General features: G+C 31.9%; 2 protein-coding genes across 6 annotated transcripts in view; one reads left to right on the top strand and one right to left on the bottom strand.

Moving 5' to 3' along the window:
- LOC143243067 (solute carrier family 22 member 3-like) overlaps positions 1-23,188 on the top strand; it is a 136,908-nt gene that overhangs the window by 79,938 nt on the left and 33,782 nt on the right. The gene's annotated exons all lie outside the window — the stretch shown is intronic.
- Positions 13-17,418, bottom strand: LOC143243095 (uncharacterized). 5 transcript variants are annotated; one of them, XR_013023880.1, is made up of 5 exons: positions 17,286-17,418; positions 7,984-8,121; positions 1,863-1,989; positions 1,316-1,431; positions 223-334 (listed from the first exon to the last, which is right to left on the bottom strand). XR_013023880.1 is itself a non-coding variant. In XM_076486832.1 (4 exons), the coding sequence occupies exons 3-4, from the start codon at positions 1,364-1,366 to the stop codon at positions 176-178; spliced, it is 210 nt and encodes a 69-aa protein (XP_076342947.1). In that variant the 5' UTR covers positions 1,367-1,420; positions 1,863-1,989; positions 7,984-8,259; the 3' UTR covers positions 13-175. The 5 variants fall into 5 exon arrangements, 2 of the variants coding, with proteins under 2 accessions (XP_076342947.1, XP_076342946.1); XR_013023881.1 differs by lacking the exon at positions 17,286-17,418 and adding an exon at positions 11,500-11,837; XM_076486832.1 differs by lacking the exon at positions 17,286-17,418 and having other exon boundaries at positions 13-334; positions 1,316-1,420; positions 7,984-8,259.

The raw sequence follows: 23,188 nt of genomic DNA, 5'->3' as shown, positions 1-23,188 counted from the left end.
CTTTAACAGCTAATTTATATTATGCTCTAACTTCATATTATTATAACATACTTTTTCAAATTTTGTCAACAATTCTCTTATTAAAATTGATACTTCACATTAAATCTTAACTATAACTTTCCAACTTCAACAGACACTTGAATTAAATTTAAGGCACAACTCCCTACTATAATAGTTACTTCTTAATGCAGTACATACTTGACACTGAGTTCATCTCCTTACCATATAGGCTTGCTTTTCTTCTGTCCACTTCATGAAGATTAGTTAATGTTAATCCTACATTTGCTTGCAGGATAAGGGTCTCAGCTGTTAGGTCCACATATGAATCACAGTTCTGCAATTGCAAAGAAAGTTTACAAAGATTAAATTTTTATATGTTCCAATGCCCTCAAATTTTATGATAAATATATTTCATACACATTAGCATTGACATAGACAAAATTTAAAAATAACATTTCTATATATTAATTTTTCAATTATATTTCTTAACAGAGCTAGCACTGGTGGGAGGAGGCTAAAATAGTTCTCTAACCCTAAAGCTACTACTGTCCACAAATTTAGTTTTACCATAATTTCAGATTTAATCCCAGCATATGTCTCACTGCCCCCCTTTCCAGTTAAGAAAAATCTGGAACTGGGACTGATTCTTCATAAGTAATTGACTTTTCTAGAACTTGACTTAAAACTTCACATTCAATGAAGAAAGTTCGCCATTTACAATGATTGTAAACCGACTCATTAAACACCTAATGTCCTTTCTTTAATACAATATCCATAGGCAGTTTTGTTCATTATTTCATTCACTTTTCATAAAATATTTTGAATGAGATATTTATTTCATGTTTTTAACCATGAAAGCAAATTAATGTGTGTATTTTTAAACTTCTGGTTTGAGTTTAAATGTGCATTTTATTTCCTCCAAAACTATAAAGCCTTTTAAAATCAATTTTCAATTTCCCAGCTACAAAACTGTTCACTGATGTGTCAACACTAACAATCAAGTTTGCTGGTATTAATCAAAAAGAGAGAGATGAAAATTATGTCTTTTTTGGATAAAGAGAATCCTTCCAACATCCTTGTGATACCACAGCCTGTAATGTGGAGACAGAAATAAAAATATATAAATGTTACACTGTACAACTTTTTTTTTCTCTTTGAATAAACAAACTATGATATCAAATGATATTAATGAACTGGATAAAACACGTACTGTTTAATTAAGCAAAATTCCTTAACATTTCCAAAAAAATCCTTAAGAGATAAAATAGCATGCAAACAAGACCTCATGCTTTGATAATAAATGAAATATTAATACCTCACTATCTTCTCCAGGAAATAGATCACATGCTGCCTCATCTTCACCCATCTATCCTTCTTCAGGCAAGTCTGGGCTGAATGTAAACATCTCTCGTCCACTGAGCTGTTTGAAGACTCATAACGATGAAGATTCTAGATTACTCTTCAGATCAACATACATAACAGTGAAAAGAATAAACTTGACAAGTTTAAATATGCACTATGACCACATTCATTAATAATGCATTTTGTACCATATAATATTAAAATTCTCCATCAAGTTGTCTTGCTATTTTTAAGGTTAGCTTACCTCTTCTAAAGCAAAGTACAAGCTATGTTGAAAATAAATATATTATTATTTATATCACAGTGATGATCAGTAATTTCAAGAATGATTTTACAAATTGTTGATCACTTACTTCTTATGTCAATTAAACAATATCAATATTTACAATAGATACACTATGATGATAACATGCAGTTATATTTCATTGAATTAAGGGATGACCAGTAGAGTTCATCTATTACAATTACACCAAGATGATGGTCAACAAACTTTAACTTACTAATAATACTCATCATATGATGACAGTCACACAGTTTTACAATACTTATACCAATGTGACGACCAGCTTTAAACTCTAGTTTTTTCCTGTCCTGTTCCACTTGAGCTTTTTCCTTCTTCTCTGCTATCTACAAAACCAAAATAATGTTGTTGTTTTTTTGTTGATACTATGCTTACAAAATATATTTTAATTAAATATTGAACATACATGACAGAAATAAAAATTTTGTACATGATGTCTTTTATACTTTATATATATGTATGTACTTATTTCCCAAATTTATATATTAATTGTTACACTTCACACACGTTTTCGTTAAAAGAATGTAATAAAGATCTAAATTGTTACCAGTCAATAAAGTCTAGTGTATAAAGAATCTAAATAACTTAAAACAATGATACCAACTTATGTACATTTATATGAAAATATTTTAAAAGTATACTATCCTTCATAAACATGAAAAGAGGAAGACAAGAGTACAAAATATGAAATTCAATAAGTGAACGTGTATTGAAGTGTGGATAGACAGAAAATAAAACACTTTTTTCTTTTTTCCAGGCCAAAAATGTTTAAAATGAAATTCTTGTCAAGTTAGACCTAAGAGCTGCTCTCTTGAAGTACACAGAATGTAATGACACAATTGTAAAAAATTAGATATAATATTATAAAAGCACATAGAGAACACAATTTTATAAATTACAGAGAACAAGATGTAATGTTATGAATGCATACAGATAACGATTTATATGCAGGAAATATAACTTTATAAAATTATGATATTATTCAATAATAATGTAATAACAAAGTATTCAGAGAAAACTTGTGCCTAATCTTTACACCAACTTGAATATAAGACTGTTTAGTGCAGGTAGTGTTACTAATTAATTTACTTTCTAACTCACTGATGTTGAGACTATTGAACACTGTGTTTGAAATCCAGTGATGTCAAGACTGTGATACATGTATAAATAACTACAACTAGATGAATGAAAAAAGAGTAAAAGTCACATGAGAGAGAACTTCTGCCACAGAAAAGCTAGACTTTGTAAAGTTAACTGTTGTGGGAGTGAATGGTTGGTAGGTTAGGGTGAAATTTAAAGTTTGAAAGAGATAAGGAGAATAATGTCTCATAAAGGGTGTTCTAAACCAATTGAACCCACATATGTGGACTTCAACAAAAGAGAGATGATAATTGGATACAAAAAACAGAATAATACTGAAAGTTAAGGATACAACCATAGTCGCTCATGTGATATCATGACACTACTGTGAATAAAAGAAATAAAAGTTTAGCTTGTTAACTGAATTCTAAAACAATTGAATTGGCTTAAGTGTACTTTGGACAATAAAAAGAAAACTGTATAGTGTCTAAGATACAGATATTATTTCCATAGTGCAAATAATTTTGTACATACATTTAACTTGTTTCAAACATATATTATTTTAAAAAACAAGTGGAGTGCATGTTGTTCATTTTTTGTCAGTTTTGCTGCCAGCAAGTCAGAGATATCAACTGTAGAAAATTTTGTAGCCCAACACACCTATAAATTTACATTACTATTAAGTAAGTGTATAACATTTGGTAAACCACAGCCATGATAACACAGTGGTAAGTTGTGGAAGAAGAAAATGTGAAGGACAGTGGAAATAAATAGACCAATATGTGCACAACTATAGTAAAAGTGCAAATAGCATGGAAATTACATGATATATAACCATGTCAAATTTTGATAAAAGAATGGAAAGAGAAGAGATATCTTCATGGATAGACCAGGAATGATAGGCCTTGTTCAACACAACAACATGGCATCCAACTAAAGTGAAGCCCTTTCAGATGCCTTATGCAATGAAATACCTTACAAAGCAGGAAGCTGAGGTAATGTTGGAAGCTAGAATTGTTAAGCCTTCAAATTCAGCCTACCATTTACCAGTTTTAATCTCAAAATTAGAGATAGGTTAACTGTTTCTAAATAAATTTCCAAATGCTAAATCTTGTGATGAAGTTCAACTCTGAATCAATGGTAAACCTAGAAACTATAAGGTCAGGTTCTCTTCAAAGATCAATTGCAGTAAAGGTTATTGCCAAATTCTAATGAAGACAGGATTTACAGAGAAGACAGCATTTTTAATACTAGATGGATGTTACCAATTTCAGCAGGTGCCAAGTAAACTCTGCAGAAACATTCAACTGCATAACAAGGAGGGTGCTGTGCAATACCACCAATATCAAGCACTATGCAGATGCCATCCTGACACATACTGTAAAATGGGAAGACTATATAAAGAAATATAGAAAGCTGTTACAACATGTGAGAGAAGCAGGTCTCACCATCAGACCATCCAAATGCTACACTGCATATTATGTGCTGGGACTTAAAGACAGCCATGGAAAAGAAGGTATTCCAAATACAAGATACATTAGCTCTGACTAAAAAGCAACAAGTCAGATCCTTTCTGGATTTATTTTGATATTACAGGAAATTCATCCCAAATTATGTTGAAATTAGTGCACCATTGACTAACCTAACCAAGAAAGGCTTATCGAACAAAGTAATGTGGAAATGGCGACACCTGGTTGCATTCCAGACTTCAAAAAACCATTGACTGTTTAGGCTGATGCTTCAGTCTTTGAAATTGGGAAAGTGCTCTTACAATAATATAGAGATGGACCGTTTCCAGTAATACATACAAGTGAAAAGTTGTTAAGTAGTGAGAACTACTCTGTTACTGAATCAGCATGTCTAGCCATCATTTTTTACCATTAAAAATTTCCAGAACTACCTCTACAGTAAGGAGTTCATCTGGACAGACCATTACCAACTGTGTTTGGGATCCTAGAGTGAAAGCATGAATCAAGCAGTATGAAAGAAGGGCAATACAACATGAGAAAGAGTCCATTGAGAAAAAAAAACGACAATCCCACATGTGAACAATAAAGGACAACATTCCCAGATGAAAGAGTAATAAAGCAAGTTGGAAAAAAGAGGAAACCAAGAAAGAGCTGGTCAATAATGTGCTATCAACAGAACTTGACAAGGGGTGTTACAGAACTTCAACAAGACACTGGGAGGGAGAGGGGGGAGATGGCAGGGAACACATATAGAAATGAATAGCACAAGCAAGATGGTGTATACAGCCAGACTGTTTGTTATGTGACCACTGGATCAAAAGAGCTCAGGTAACCAGATATTCCATAATTTGCAAACAAAGTGAAAATGGATGAGCCCAAATAAGAAATGGAGAAAAAAGGAACAAATATAAGAGTCAGAAACAACCCAAAAATTTAGACATGCCTTTTCAGAGAAATTGTTTCTTAATTAATAATGAATGTACCTGAAGAAAAGGTAAAAGCAAAATGCAGCCATGTGTCCAGAATGGAAAAGAAACAAAGGCCAAGACTGTGAATATAGCAAGTTAAAGCCCTCATAACATGGCTAGAGACATTAGGAGCAAGAGTCATGCCTCAAAATAGTGTGTAATGTGATGATGGGATTATTGGAAGGTGATAAAAGGTATCGAAGACATCGACCAGCTTAATTTAAAGGTTGGGCCAAAACAATATATTAAGACAGTGAAATTCCTATATTTGGAACAAGAGAATCATCAGAAGTGGTTTAGAGAAGTACAAGAGAAGATATCAGTTTCCAAGATTCAGGGTTCAACACAGAGGTGGGAGCAGTAACCCATAGAGGGAAAAAATAACCTTCTATAAGGCATTTAAAGCCAAAAGCTCTAACACTGTGTTATTAAGACAATGGTGCTAAGGATCAGAAAACAGAAGAAAAACAATAGGGAGAGAGGAATAGGAGGAAGAGACGATAGACAAAGGGTAGAAACCAAAGTGATGCAAAGGTTGGTTATGAAGTGAGTAGAAAAGATAAAAAAAGCAATTCAACTAGGTTCAAAGTTTAGAGGTAGCTACCAATAGAGCAGACAAAGGATAACCCCCCTGGTAGAAGAGTATGGTCAGAGGAGGCAGAGAGAGTGAGAAAAGGAAATTATAAAATAACAAGTGTACATGGGTCAAGGAATGGTAAAGATGATTGAGTAAAGATATGATAAAATGATGGAAAGAAACTTCCACTCAAGACTCCAAGGAAAGAAGAGCATCTTGAAGACCTCATGGCAAATGAGTGGAGCAAGACGTAAATCATGTATGGAAGACTGGGGAATGTAAATGACAGAGAAAAGGGTGTCACACACAAATAGATCTCACTTGCACAGAAACCATGAAAAGAAACGATTGTACATTTCAGAAAGTCATAAGATATTATCAAAAAGATAGTAACTTGATAAAATAGATTAACAAATGAATCACAAAGATTGCTCAAAATCTTTCAAAGTTAAAAAATGAATGTGCCTAAATTATGAACAAAGATAATTTCAAGTGCAAGTTCTTGTAGGGACCCATGAGCATGGAGGATGTTTGACCTTCCTACTGGTGAAGGGATATTACTACATGATGACTGTGTTATGTACTAATGGAATTCATGTCAAAACATGTGGTTTAGGTGGGAAATAGTTCAAGGTTAGTGGCATGAGCAAAAACTCAAGAGTAGGCACACAAGAATTGCTACTGTGTGCAGAGTTAAGTGGATTGTTTAAAAATGATTATATTATCACTAAAAAAAATTAAAATAAGTTTTTATCATATATATATATATTTACTGTATATATCATATGGTAAAAATTCAGAATTAGAGCAACAAGAAATAAACAATAATCCTTACAGCTCTAATAGTTGGTCATTGAGAAACGTAAAGCATTTTAAACACATCATTCATGATAAAAAAACACGTAGGTTCAAGAAGTCTTGATAGAAGTGAAATGATAAATCATATAACCCAAGTGGGTTGGGAAAAGTGCTGAGCAACTGGGAGATCATTTTCAATGTTAATAGAAGATTTATGGTTGTTGAAATGTTCTCTAAAGGTTGTTTATGTCCTACACATTGATGACTGCATTTTTTTACACTGTGTAATAAAAATGGTGTTTTTTGTTTAACAACTGATTTCTTTATATAAAGTTTCTTTGTTTGTGCATGTCAGAAAATGAGTTAGTGGTTTTTATGAACTTTGACAAAAGGCTTTACTGCATGTACAATTCTCTCATGTGTAAATAAGAGTAAAGCCACACAAATGACATCTGAGTCACAACTACCACAGGTATATCAACCAGATTTCAAGCATGGTAAAGTTTATCAACATGTACTGGTCCCCTGGTAGAACTGGTATCAACAGAAACAAAAGTATGAGAAGAGCAATTCTCTCCATAGCAAACAACTTGGAAGCATGAAAAGTAGTGGAAAACTAAAACTCCTGAAATGGTGTGGAATATGACAGGCTAAAATAAAAAGTGTTAAAAACAAAGAAAAACAGAGAGTCCAAATGTCTTCTCATTGATTACATTCTTACTTAGAAACATTGTTTTACTGAAAAGAAGAAGAAATCACTGGCCAAACCCATGAATCTAATTTCCTAAGAATTAAAGTCTGTATATAACTTTGAACTAAATTCCTGGGAAATCTTACCAGTAGCATGTTCAGCTATAATGGGAATTTCTATCGTCAATACACTGATCATATATTACTGCAGCAGTAATTTGGTTTATCAACATATTAGATACCCAGAGCTCTCATGATTGTGAACAAATGTTCTTAATGTAAGGCTCAGGGAAAAGAGGAAAAATACCAGAGACAGGAATTTTGTTTCTTTTGTTGTTGTGGTTTTATTTCTGAAAATATTTTGACAATTTGAAAGCTACAGGAATATTCTTCTGTGACATCATATGTTTATTCTGGTTTATCAAGTGCAGTCAATAATAATTAACTGATTGAAATCCAAATTACTTATTAGATAAAAATTCATCTTGACCAAAAAATATAGAATTTAAACATTTTATATTTGAAAAGAAAGATATAAACCCTTAACAGAATTAGATTTATCTTCATTAATTTTCTAAAAGGTACAACTGAAGATTGCCATTTAAACTCTTAAAATGCTTCAGTAGTTTAACACTAATAATACAAACACAGAAAACTGTACAGTTGATTTAAAAGACCTTTATACTTTATGTTTTTAGTAGATAATAGATGCATAGATAACAAGATAAACTACATTACCTTCATCTCTCAAGTCTACGTAAATACTATTCTTTTCATTCTCACTTTCAACATCACTATGGGAAAACTTGCATTTGTCACCTTCCTTACACTGTCCTTACTTATAAAAAACACACAGTACAGATTTAGGATCAGTTCCTGAAATTAAAATAGTTATATCACCTTTCTGCAAGAAATGAATATAACTGAACTGTATCCATGTTAAGAGTAACAAGATAAAACACTTCAATGCTGTGGTGTGTGATTTACATGAAGCAGACTTTATCGCTTGTTTTTATTCACCCTAAGAATATCAGTGACCTAAGTATCGAAAAACACACAAAAATTATGAAAACTAATTTAATATTAAAGATAGCTATGTACAGTTAATATGTACACAATACTTGTACCACAACTTGTTACATAAGTTTTAATTTTTTTAAAGTTATAAAAACAGATAAAATGTCCCAACATGCATTTTTAAAATGTATAAAAATAACATTCAACAAAGTTACATCAATATTAGCTATGTTAATAATTTCATTGTACTTGTAAAGCCAATTATTGTTGGTTAGTCACAATTATCTACCTGATTTATGTCTCTGCTAAGTGTTATAACTGCAGAATTCATATGCAATAAAACTGCATTTTTTACAACCATTCCTAAAAAAAATATTTAACTCTCACTAATTACAAGTGAAAAAATTAGTATAATTTTAGTGCCAGACCTTAAAAAAACACTGAAAAATAAATATTTAGAACCTTAAATGGGTGAAATTGTGAACCTGATGTTCCACACTTTAGAAATTCTTTTATATATGACTAATTCTAAAAAATTCCTTACTTATGTCAGGATTTCAAAGTCAGGGAAATGTATCTCTAAAAGTAGAAAGCAAAGAGGTTCCATCTTTAAACACATTTAAGACTATGTATCAAGAGCAATATTGATATGGTTGAATACATCATGATGTATTTCGGTTTCTATATAATACATAAGGTATAAAAACCATAATAATCCTGGAGAGTATTTTAACTTTTTCTTGAATAACTCAGTCTGAAAGATTCAACTTACGTTATTATTTGCTATTTCTAAGAAATAAAATCTTAAAAACCTTTATGACCTACTTAGACAGCCAGATCATTAACGTATCCAAAGATTATCTGTATTAATAACACTTATGTAGTAATTCTTAAAAGTCTTCAGTTAACTATAAAATCCTATGTTTGTTAGTACTATGAAACCTCACATTGACATATTCTCCTGCTCATTTTACACCACTTCAAAACAAGCAAATGCAATAATGGGAAAAAAGAAAAAAAAATCAAAATTTTTGTATTTATATGTTTACCAAAACATGCCATATCAACATGTAGGGGGAGGTTAAGTGATTAACAATATATCACGCATTTCGTGAGAAACCAACTTGAAGTAAAATGTATTTCAGAACAACTGTTGCAAACTCCTTCTTTGTTATTCTGAAGATGACCTGAGAAGGTCAAAACATTGTTCTCAGCTTTATTTTGGTATAATCAGTTGTCCTGAGATACATATCATGTACTTGTTATGTTGAAAGTCATACAACAATGGGAATATATAAATTCCAAAATTTCTTGCTCACACTCTCTATTGAATTACATAGAAATAACTTATGGGAAAGCTAGTCTAATCTAGCTTTTGTATTAGGTACAATTAAGATAATAAACCTTTTTTACTCCATACACAAATTACACTGCACAATAAATTTTTTTAAATGTTTTGCTTCCTGAAAAGGTTTTGCTGATTGTGACAGGTACCTGGTGGGTATGCACAAATACAGTTTTGGTTTTGCTTCATCATGTAGAAACTTTGAGAAATAGACAGTTAACTGTTTACTGGCAATAACTTATTTAATTGTGTTTATGTTTGTAATACGCTAGTAAGTTCAACATAATTAAAAGTGTTTTGCTCCTGATTTTTGTTTGTATTCAATGTCTGGTGCAACACGTTGCAGTGCCCAACAGTAGTCAGCAAGCATTGACAAATTCCAGTTGCCCTGATATTGTTTTCCCATGGTTGCAAAACTGAAGATTTTAATGAAACTGTAGGTAATGGGCAAATGTGGATGTGATTTTCGTTATCAGCAGCCAAAACTCTACAAGGAACACCCAACAGTGTTCAAGAAGCAAAAACTTTGTTGTGCAGTGTTATCTAACACTTAACTTCACTCTCCACAAGCAAGGTAAAGTGACAGAAAAAGCCTATGTCATAATATAAAGAGTAGTATTTTACCTTTCTGTGTTGTTACAGATTTGAATGTCAGTTGTTACAGAACTGACCACACCTTTTCAGCATGATATTAAAGCAGTTAAATGAGATAAATAACATCCAGAATTTGCCTTTATCAAACCCAATTTAAATACATCTGATCTATTTAGGATGTGTGTGTTGGTGTGCATCACCACTGAATATACCCCAAATCAGTCATTTTCTGACCTCAACAAAGTATTTGGTTATTTCAAAAACATATTTGATACACTAGCCAAAGAATACTATAAAAAACAGAAACAAGAAACAGTCTCACCTCTGCCTTACACACCATCACCAAACAAGTAGCATCACAATATAATTGAAAAAACAATTAGTCAACATGACTATAATCCATAATTACTACACGACCTGTGTGAGGTCACTCACACAATCAGCAGAACTTCACAAGTAGCATGAAAATTTCTAAGGCAGACATAAAGAAGAAATTCTAGTCAAAAATAATAATATCTAGATATTTTCAAACATTTGTTAACTTTTCATAAGTCTATACAACTGCTGTCTTCAGCAAGTTTTACTCCTGATAAATTTTAAAGGAAGTAAGCATTAACAGTTTTTATGCCCCTGTAAAAGTGTTTTTTGTGCATAACATAAAGCCATAAAAGCATGAACTTGTTTACCTTTTTTAATACTACTAAAATATTATGGTATAAACATTTGATGATATTTTAGATTTTGTTATGTCATTAAAACTTTTGATTACTTTTCCATTATTTACAATTTGTTACCCTTTGTAGTTACAAAAAAAACAATATGCTCATTAACTTTGAAGGAGTTTCAAATTGACAGGGTTTATAATTTTGTTGTTTTCTGACAATAATTATATTTGCTCAGGTTGCAAGCTAAGAAGTGATGCATTAAATTAATTTTGATTCTCCTTTATTATGTTTATAAAGAATACTTGATTATGAGTTCCAATAAAAATTGCTAGGTTTATCAGCAGCTTTACTTAAAACCTCGAAATACCTACCTTGTAGCTTAATATTGGAAAATGTCACTACCACAGCACCTTCTTGGATATAAAATATGACAATTGTCAGTCAGGTTTTCAAAGAAATCTATGTGGTCTTGATGACATTCTGTAAACCCTGACATAATGTGATTGGGTTAACATGTTGCTGCTTGCTGGTAATATCAGCAGCAGGTTACCACAGAGATGTATTGTTCTTAGTATACATATACAGTAAATGCCATTGAAATAATGTGCTTTATACAATTTCAGATTACTGCACCTATATAAGCAGCAGTTTCATGTAGGGTGAAATTCTCCTGCAGGGTTAAGAACCTAAAATAACAAACCAACATTTACTATTATGGAGTATATATAGTTGCAAATCTACAATGTGACTTAAATGAATCTTACAAATCATAAATGATCAAGTCTGTAAGCACTTGTCTGTAATGGCAGATTCATTGCTCTTAACTTTATCCCTCTGTTCCTAGAAACATTTCTTGAGATGTCTCTGAACCAAATAGTTTAGAAATAGTAGATATTTTATTTTTACCTAAACACATTGAATAAATTTTTATTTCTCAAAAAGTTATAGAAGTTGCAATTTAAGAGATGTTTTCTTGTAGGAAAGACAAATAGAAAGTTCACTAACATAAGTTTCAGTATTAAATGATAAATAGAAAAAACAAACAAACATGCAAATCAGGTACATATTGTAATGATGTAAGGAAAACACAAGGTAAAAAAAATTAATTCAAGAAAAAACAAAATATAGGAGTTTGAGAGTGTTTACAAGAGGATAACTTATTGTTTAATTTTAAAAGTATAATTAAGAGAACAGACTACTAATTTTCATCATTGGTACGACTCATCATTTCAAACAATACAATAGTCTTCTTCCACTAGATGGTTGGTGTTTAACCTTCCAGTCCTCTTTACTTCAAATTTGATATCTTTAATGCTAAACATCTTTTTTCTTGATCATTTAGTGGAAATGTGTACAAAGAAAGCATACTCATATTAAGAATTTCAACTTACATTCTTTGTCCAGTGAATAATGTCACTCCATGACCTTTGTTCACCGACAGCGTTGGTCATCAGACATTTTCAATCATTATCATACTTGGTCAACCAGGAATATTTTAGCTATAACCCATTTAACCTGGACATACCTAGGAATGGATTAACTGAGATCTTACTATACCAGTTAAGTGTCTCCTTTATTTTAATTACTTCTACAGCTACCCCAATGTGCCAATTCTTTAATGATTTTTATTTTACGATTTTCCAATCTTAATTCAGTCCAACCCTTTTTAAAAACAAATAGACTTACTTTAGTTTATCATATTTGATTATTTTATAGCTGTGATTTTATCTGAATCTTTTTCAGTCTTCAAATTCTGTAGTATTCACTGTTTCTGTTTCCAAAATTAGTTTACTTCAAATGTTGAGAGTTCCCAAGTTTATGTTGAAAATAGTGCACTGAGTAAGACAAAGAAAAATGGTACTTTTCTATAGACCTTTACAAAGCAGAATAATTAGGATAAAGAACATTTTTGAGTCAAATCTAACACACAGTACCTCGGTACACACCCACACCATCCCCTTACTATGTGTGCAAAGTTTTAGGTTCTCTTCCCTTGGATGCATTGCAGTCACACATACAACTCATCATAATGTTAATGGTTAACTCTGTGTAACCAAGTTATCCAGCTCAGACAGTTCTTCTTTTAGTTTGGCTCTTAAAACGTGTAAACAGATAAACTATTGTTTCATGAACCAAAATCAGAAGTGTGTTAGTTTGGTGCCAAATCTTCTCACTACCTCCATATGATAATTCCAATGTACTGGTCATTCTGAAAGTCCATTGACCAATGAAACTAAAGTGTGACCTGAAAATGAACAGATTCAGTCAGGTAAGAGACTGTACATTTTCACTAATGACAGCAAGAAAAACAAACTCCTACAGTCAAGATTCTGAAGGTTGTCTTGTGGTCTTTCTACAAAACACAGTAATGTTTCCTTCTTCACCATTCAATAACTTTATTGGTGCTCTTTTCCTCATAGTTCCTGGGACCTACTGAAAGCTACATCTTGTAATATTCTTTGGAGAAACACAGTAAGCCAAAAATTAAAGAAAAACCAAAGTAAAGAACTAACTATACCTTAGTAACGAACAACACCATGTGAACTTGATGTACTTCCAAACTGAAATTGAAAGTAACAAGTATTTTCATTTCTTGCTTGTATAGTTCATATGCTATGCTGTGTTCTAGCCAAGATAGTGCATAATTCTACTCGTGATTCATGGCATGCGCACGTTTTACTGATTTCTAGTACTCGTCTGGATAAATAGTAACCAATGTTCATATCTCTAGTATTTGCTCAGATAAACAATCATCTATGTTCTGATCGCTAGTGTTTTCCTGGATAGATACTGTTGTGTGTTACGATCCTTAGCACTTGCCTGATTAAAAGTATGCTCAAGTTACGTTTTCTTACAGTAAATAATTACAGGTGTTCGTATGTCACTCTATAGTCTTCTATAGAGTGACAAATTCTATTTGTCCTTCAATTTACATAGAAATTTTATGTAGATGTGTGTTAGTATAATATTTATAATATACCCTACTTTCATTATTCTAATCATGATACTTTTCAATTTATGAGGAAAAAAAACTATTCACGACGCAAGGGTACAAACACAAAACCAAGACATTCCTACAAGTATAAGATTACTGTGTGATAAAATGTCAAAAAACAATATACTTCTACTGATGAAATAACTTGTAAAACTGAATCATTTCTCTGAAATTACCTTTGAATATTTAATCTTTTCTATCAAATTAAAAACTCTATTTCCTAGACTAAGCTCACTATTTATATAATTTCCGACTGTTGTTTTATATGAATACCTTAAAGTACTATCTATACAAAGTTAATAATGCTAGTATCAGATGGATTACTATTTACATTCAATGTATTTCACATTCTTAATAGTTTGGTGTGAAAAATTCTATTTCTTTATTATATGAAAATTCACTTAAGCCAACGTTTTAGTTTTGTTCTCTCATCATGTTTAGAGACATTTTCTTCTGTCCTCTTATAATACTTCAGTTGCAGCTAGTAGTTAATGAGAATCACAATTTTCTGATAAAAAGTACCTTAAATATGCTATGCACGTAAACACCAGTAAAACAGTAAAGTGTTAGATAGAAAAAGTGAACCCCAGGAAGTTCGTGATTTCTCATTTTTTCTCAAATATAGCTACATTATGAAGAGGTGTTTAAACTAATAATAATATGATAGTATACACTAACCAAACAATAAATATATTTCTCAGTTCTCAGAAAGAGCACACTTTATGTTCTCAACACAACAAAGGTAGGGCAAATATCACTGTATCAAAGGTATGCAGTTTTGCATACTTTTTTAATATCATGCATATCTGTTAGAGTGATAATTCGATTAGCCATTGTTGCTTTCCTCTCAATCAATTGATAAGAAATAATGGAACCTGTGAACTACAGTTACCAACAATTCTTGTTATTCGTTTATCAACTGAAGAAGAGTTAGTTTAATTTAAATTATATTACGTCATGGACGAATAAATATCTTCTATATTCTACAATTCCGACAAAGTGCACAAAATAACCAATAAAGAGTGGTGTGGACACATTTGCAAATTTTAGAAATTTTAGTTTGTTTGTAGTTATGCACAAAGCTTCACATTGTACTATCTATGCTCTATCCACCACAAGTATCAAAAATGTGTTTATTGTGTTGTTAGTAAGCAGACATTCCACTGTGCCACTGGAAAGTTTTTAAACCTATAACATATGTAATAATAAAAGCTATGTGGAACGTTTTTTTATTCTATTGACAGAAATTTTATTTTCTGAATGAATGAAAGCTGTCATATAATTTATTGTTCAAGAAAATAAACATTGAAAATTCAAAATATTATATAGAAATAAAGATGTATACAATTAAAAATTAAAATATGCCTAAAACGAGTTAAGTAATGATAAAGTATATTTTAACATTTATATTTCAATGTCAAAAGATCTTTAGTAAATTTCCAATTTTATTGATTTTTTCTTAACTTTGTTTTAATCATTTGATAAACATTAAAATTTGCTGTCAGCCATCGATAAAAAAGGAAATTTGTATTGATAAATGTAAGTAATGAAAAATATTACAAAGAAATAAACGAATATATCTTTAATAATAATAAAAAAATAAGTTCAGTTACAATATGGATCATAGATGTTACTTTATCATTACAAGTTTACTTCTGAAAACGTGACATTTTCTTCCTTTGATTCAATTTTCATCTTATTTCTTGTGTGTCACGCTTGTCCATTTTATTGGTAAAAAAGGTTTTTTGTTTACTTGGATTTAGTTGTAAATTATTTTGTATAAGTAATGTTTTCCAGGGGTTATTAATAAGTAGTAGTTACGATTGTTCTTCAACACAGCAGAAACAAAATAAAGAACAGTGGAAACACTGAACTAAGAAATTCAAAACACAGTTAACTGGGCTAAATATAATTAAAGAACAGCCACTAGAGAAGTCTTGTGAATGAATAAAAATATATTTAGCCACACGACATTAATAAAATGGAACACTATGGAACTATATTCGAAAACTGAATATATAGTAAACTAGAATTGTAATTCAGTGATAAACTAGGTAATGAGAGAATTATTAAACTAATAAGACAGTACAATAGCATAAATATCAAAGGAACATTTATGGCATTAGAGAAAATGCGGTACTACGCTTGATAATTTGAAACACAGAAAACAAAACAAAAAAAGTAGAGTTCTCTTCATGAGAAATTGTTTAAACCATACATTTTGAGGTAGGAGGTAGCCCATGTTTATTATTTTGAATATTCCACTGTTTGAGTTTTATAAGTACAAAATCTAATCTCACTGTTCTTAAAGGGTATGTTTTCAAAGTGAATGCTGTAGTTAAATTGTTGCTGATAATGAGGTCCTTCATATCCGTTTGTTTTATTTAATGTATTTCAAGCTGAATATACATAATACTTTTGTATATTATACCACATTTCCATTGATTTCTTACAATTACCTTATTAAGTTCTGTTTCCATTTTTAAGGTATAATTGAATCTTTAATAGAAGGTTTGCTATAGAGAGCACTACACGTGAGATAATCTGTATTAGACTGGCTGGGAGAACGTTGGGTCATAGTTACTGTTTTGTACCAGGGAGGTGGATTATAAATCAATGGAAATGTACTATAATTCACAAATTAATATGCATATTCAGCTTGAAATACATTAAATAAAACAAACAGAGTGAGGGACCTCATTATCAACAACAATGTAACAACAGCATTCTCATTGAAGACAAACTCTTTGAGGAACCGTGAGATAAAATTTCGTACTTACAAAACTCAAAAGTGGAATATTCAGAATAATAAACACAGGCTATATACCTCAACATGTATTTGGAAAATGTAAAGCTTAATAAATTTGACATGACTACAGCTCTGCTGCTTTTAATGTGCTTTATAAATTTCCAATTAACACATATTGTATTGTATTTTTCTTCTGCCCTAAATGTCCCTTTGATATTTATAATATTGTGCAGTTTTTTTTCTTTAATAATTGTTCAATTACCTAGTATACTAAATATTCAGTTTTCGAATCTAGTACCATACTGATCTATTTTATTAATATAGTGCAGCTAATTATATTTCTGTTCATTCACAAGACTTCTGTTGTGGTTACTCTTTAATTATGTTTCGCCTAGTTCAGAGGTTCTTAACCAGGGGTGCGAGGATGCCCATGAATAATTAAAGCAAATCTATATTTTTTACATAAGAGTATGCTTTATATTTCTCCAGGGGGTGCGAGAAATGATTACTGATTTGAAAGGGGTGCAAACACTAAAAAAGGTTAAGAACCACTGGCCTAGTTAATTCTATTTTTATTTTTTAACTTCAGAGCTTCGACTGTTTTTCTTTTCTCTGCTATGATGAAGAACAAACGTTACGACTACTTATAAACAACCTCTGAAAAACATTACTCACACAATTATTTACAACTAACGCCAAATATTTAGAAAACCTTATCACCAATAAAACGAACAAACGTGACACACCACAAATAAAATGAGAATTGAATCAAAGATAAAAAATGTCATCTTTAAGAAGTAAACTTGCAATATGAAAGTGACATCTGTCATCGAAACCGTAACTGTATATATAAATTTTATTATTGAAGGTATATACCGTTTATCCCTTTGTAATATTTTCCATTACTTAAATTTATCAATATAGATTTCCTTTTTTATCGATAGCTGACAGCAAATTTTAATGTTTATCAAAAGATTAAAACAAGTTAAGAAAAATAAATAAAATAGAAAATTTACGAAAGATCTTTCAACATTGAAAAAAATGTTAAAATATATTTTATGATTACTTATCTCGTTTTAGGCATATTTTAATTTTTCATTGAATACAGATTTATTTCTATACAACAGTTTGAGTTTTCAATGTTTATTTTCTTGAACAATAGATAACAATAAATTCTATAAAAGCTTTCATTCATTCAGAAAATAAAATTTCTGTCAATCAAATAAAAGGAACGTTACACATATCTCGTATTATTAAACAGCTTTCCAGGAGCACAGTGAAGTGTCTGCGTACTAATAACACAGATAAACAGGTTTTGATACTGAGAGCATAGATAGCTTTGTGCATAAATAAAAACAAACAAACTAAAATTAGAAATGTGTCCACACCACTCTAGATTTTGTGAACTTTAAATGAATTTTGAATATAAACATAGTTATTCATCCATGACGTCATCTAATTGGGTGTTCGTGAAAGTTTGTTTGTTTGGAAATTTCGCACAAAGCTACTCGAGGGCTATCTGTGCTAGCCGTCCCTAATTTAGCAGTGTAAGACTAGAGGGAAGGCAGCTAGTCATCACCACCCACCGCCAACTCTTGGGCTACTCTTTACCAACGAATAGTGGGATTGACCGTCACATTATACACCCCCACGGCTGGGAGGGCGAGCATGTTTAGCGCGACGCGGGCGCGAACCCGCGACCCTCGGATTACGAGTCGCACGCCTTACGCGCTAGGCCATGCCGGGCCATTCGTGAAAGTCGACTTATCTATATTGTGTGTTTTCCTACTTATTTCTATTATTTGCAGTATGACAAAATAGATACTTTTTGGTTATTATGTAACCAGATCTTCTTAATTTTCAAAAAAATTAAGACTTTGCATTTTTTTCTTTCTCAATAAACTACATCTTACTTCATGACAAGAGGATGAATCAATATGTTGATTGCTGTGAACTATACCGAACAGATTCAGTTCATAATAAAGACTGAACCAAAACACTGATTACCATTAGCAGTATCTGATAGGTTAACTTCATAACCGAATATCAAACCTAAATGTTGATTACAAAGTAATGCTAAATCTTTTAATGACCTAGTTTATATAAACTACAATAATGGACTAGTCCCAAACTGAAATACAATTTTTAAAAAATATTATGCAGAATGTAACTTTGGAAGAAAGTTTCACTTGAGATCCGTCACGATAAAATATTTTTACAAACTTTTCAGATACCCAGAGTTACAAGCGCTTAACAACTTCTCGTACACTGGTGGCCGAGAAAAGAAATGAGGCAGCGAGAACACAATGAACTGAATGGCTTTCTCGTCTACCGATAGAACGTCTACTTATTCATGTCCTTTATCTTCTTTTTAAGTGTTGAAATCAAGCGGTAAAATATTTCAACCTCTATTTAAAATTATTTATAATTAGTGTGTGTTGAAGATCTCTGAATGACAGGATTGATTAGATAAAGAGGAACGTTTAAGGACATATGTAAACAACTAAATAGTCAGAGAGATAACAAAATAGTGAAATCTCCCGAATTTCCTTCATCATTCCTTATTATCTCATTTTATGATATGACCTTTCCACATTAATTGTAATTATGTTATTTAAAATACATCTTGTCGTTGGTTTAAGATGCGATAAAAATTAAGCCTAAAAGTGAGCTTTATTTTCATTTGCTTTCAATGGAAGCATGTGTCAGAAGAAGATATAACATGTAATGTGGATAAGAAAAAGAGAACAATTTCCAAATGTTCATTAGTATAATCCCATGTCCTCCTAACAAAAACAAATGTTTCAAAACATTTTCCTCAAAATCTTCAATTTATTCTTCATTTTAATACGTTTTTTGTTGCATAATATCTGTACTATTAGACTAGCGTTTACTTATTTCACGATGATAATACATAAACTGCATGATCCTTCGAGGTTCCATGGTTCGCTTCCTTTTACCATTCGCCTTCTCTCTACCATCAAGAAAACATGCTCCATGTTTATAGACTGTACATGTGTTATACGTGCGATAGAGATATCTCACTAATCGGTTAGACTAACTACGGGCTGGTTGAGAGGGGAATCGATTACCTGTCTTTCTTTTGGAGATGCCTGGTGCAGGTTACTTCGGATCATGTTGCGTTGTCAACACACATTAATAAAACTACGTATATTGTTTAAGACTAGTTTAAGTATCTTCTAAAAGAGTATTAAAGGTAACTGTAAGTCTATACAAGGAACGACTTTCGCCATCCTTCCAAACCATGTTTATTTTTCGTTCAATACGTACATCAGGCTTTATTAGTATCATATTCATGGAAAATAGTGAATCAGAAGTGTATAACAAAGCAGTGCTATTTAAATAGCTGATAGTCACGTTTCCTTGTCAAAGTCATCAACTTCATCAAAGACAAGCTTATAAAGATAAATTAAGTTCATTATGTTTTACAAACGGTAACTGAAAAAGAAAATGTATTCTTCATAAAATTGTATTGAAAAACGACAAACTTGGATTTTGTTCCCATTATTACATTGTTGTTAGGGCTTTTATTAACATCAGGGATCTCCTGCAAAATTTTAATTTTGGGTTTAAAATGATAAAAGCAATATCTTTTGAAAGTAAATCAAAACGTTTAAATGAACAAATAATCTAGTGACATTTATCCATTGAATATTGGTCTGGTCGTAAAAGTACTTTAATTGCAATATAATATGTTCCTGAGACAAACACTTTAATTAATTAGCTGCTTAAGCAAATACTATGTTTATCACGAACACCTCCGTATTTTGAGCTACTCGTGACTCATTTTCAAAATACCAAGACGTTAAAAAATTTGTTTCCACCAGTCAGTATTCTGTAAATAAAGTTCTAAAAGGAGAATAGTTTTGTATTGATGTATAGTTTATTAGAATATGCTTTAATCAGTTACTGAGATATAAAACTAACAAAGTATGAATATTAATTCATAACAATTATCTCTCCTATAAACGTCGCTATAATAATAATTTACCCTTCTGTTGGTAACTCGAACTTCTTTTCGTTTTGTCATTGGACGAAAAAACTCAAAGTAGAATTTTTATTTGTTTGTTTGTTTTGGAATTTCGCACAAAGCTAGTCGAGGGCTATCTGTGCTAGCCGTTCCTAATTTAGCAGTGTAAGACTAGAGGGAAGGCAGCTAGTCATCGCCACCCACCGCCAACTCTTGGGCTACTCTTTTACCAACGAATAGTGGGATTAACCGTCAAATTATAACGCCCCCACGGCTGAAAAAGCGAAAGAATGTTAAAACGGATAACAGATTGATCTACATGTTTTTATTGCTACGATGAACTGATTATCTCCCTAAATAATACACAAAAATTAATCAATAAAGCCTTACATATATATTATGAAATACTCAACATAAATAATGGGTTATTATTGGCGTTGGAAAAGTTTGCTCACACAATTACTCTACACTCTAACAGTTAATGAGGCCTTCTATTTGCATCGTTAAACTTTTATCAAAATTAACTCGAGCGTATTAATTCGAGGCAACTGGTCATCACCACCCACCGCCAACTCTTGGGCTACTCTTTTACTAACGAATAGTGGGATTAACTGTCACATTATAACGTCCCCACAGCTAAAAGGGCGAGCATGTTTGGCGCGACTGGGATGCGAACCCGAGACCCTCAGATTACGAGTCAAGCTCCTTAACACGCTTGGCCATGCTGGGCCTCTCAAAGTAGAAAGGACTATGTATAAAATGACCCTTTGTAATTTTTGTGGTTTTGCGAATTTTATGGTAATAATTATACAAAATGAAAAAATATACTTATATGTCAAATTTTTGGTTGCCTAGAAGAATAAATTGATTTACAACCAGATAATTTGATGACCTACAATTGTTTTCTCGAGTGAGTAAAGGAGTTGAATGTGCTTAATTGTTAAACAAATAAACTCTCTTTTATTTACATGTCAAATGTCAGTATAAAAAACTTGTTTAATAACTAATTTATGGCTGTTATAAACACGTTTTTTGCTAAATAACATTACCAGCAATACATTAAGAAAAATTGTGATTTATTTTCATATATAGTTTACTTTGGGTATCGGGACTACGGAGCAATTTTAAGGAAGCTCGTAGTGAGAATGTTGAATTTATATGTAGAGTTTGCAGGTTGGTAGCTGTCCTAGCTAAAATTTAGGTGATAGATAAAAAAGAAATATAAAGTATGGGAAATGACAGTAGGAGCTTAAGGATTTACCTACAATAAAGGAATCAGCTCAGGTTAACAATGACATTCAGGAAATTAGAAACTGCAGTATCAGGGTTGAGGGCAGTGAAATTAATTGTAATGACCCCATTGATCAGCAATGTGAGTTGTACTGAAGAGGACCTATTGGAGGGAAGAAAAGCAAAAGGAATAGAGAAAGAAATGAACAATGAATTTAAAGATGTTATAGTTGAAGATGATTCCTTGACACAAGTGCATCGAATAGTCTGTGGTTATACAGGGAAAACAAGAATTAGGTTATGCTACTCTGGGGCAATGGAGCAAGACATACTGCCAGAACAAGAGAGGACTGGCAATGATGCACTCTTTAGTTTATACGTGGGAGCTAACAGTGTAACAAGTTGATAAAAGTATTTAAATATATTAAAATATCAGTTCTTTCGATCGTATAAACTACAGGTTGAAGCTTAATAACTTTATTTCAGCACTGAGACATTATACTTCTGCAAAATGTTTTACTTATTTTCTGATGAGGAATAGGGTGTTTGAAGTTTACATCCTTCCACTTGTTAGTGCCCTCTGACCCCACCCACCATAGAGCCCTATGAGGAGACCCACTACATTGTCAAGCAACAACAGGGTTTCGTGAGCACTACACCCAAACACCTGCATCAGACACAAAGTCCACAACACCTGTCGAGAACTTTCAACACTGGCACCTGGTTGACCATAGTCCAAGTGGACCAGCTTATTGATTCAAGGGGGGGGTCACCCCAAGGCTGCCTGTCTATAGGTCAAAGTGGTGTGTTATGGTTGGACCCCCAACCAACAGGATCCTCTCCTCCCATTCACGGGTCACCAAACACGTTAAACACGTGGGTGGATGTTTAGATCCCAGAAGAGGTAATCTGTAAGAACAGAACCTTCCCTGGGAGTTCCCCTCACCACGTACAGGAGTCTACACTGAGGGGTGAGAATAAGAAGTTCAGTAAAAATTAAAATAAAGAAACAAAGTTTTTGTATGGAATAAAATACAGAATGTGAAATATCAATTTTTCGATTCAATTATATACATATGTGCATGTATAACAAATACTTAAAGAAACACATCAGGGATGCTGTGCACACAAAAATTGTGACCATAGTGATAACTACCAGAGCACAAAACTTTAATGATACAAAGAATTATCACAGAGAATATTAGGTGGGAAAGTAAATAACGTTTTTATGCAAAAAGCTGTCATTCGGTTTGAGGAAAAGAACTTGCAAATTTATGCCTTTTCTCAATGTCAATATTTTAATATTTGAAGCATTCCAAAGTTGACTAGGTGAGAAATAGGTCAACAGCTCCATGTA

This window comes from Tachypleus tridentatus, unplaced genomic scaffold, assembly GCF_004210375.1.
Source record: "Tachypleus tridentatus isolate NWPU-2018 unplaced genomic scaffold, ASM421037v1 Hic_cluster_2, whole genome shotgun sequence".
Lineage (NCBI taxonomy): Eukaryota > Metazoa > Arthropoda > Merostomata > Xiphosura > Limulidae > Tachypleus > Tachypleus tridentatus.
Note: the sequence above shows the minus strand (reverse complement) of the source record. Positions and strands in the feature narration are given on the sequence as shown.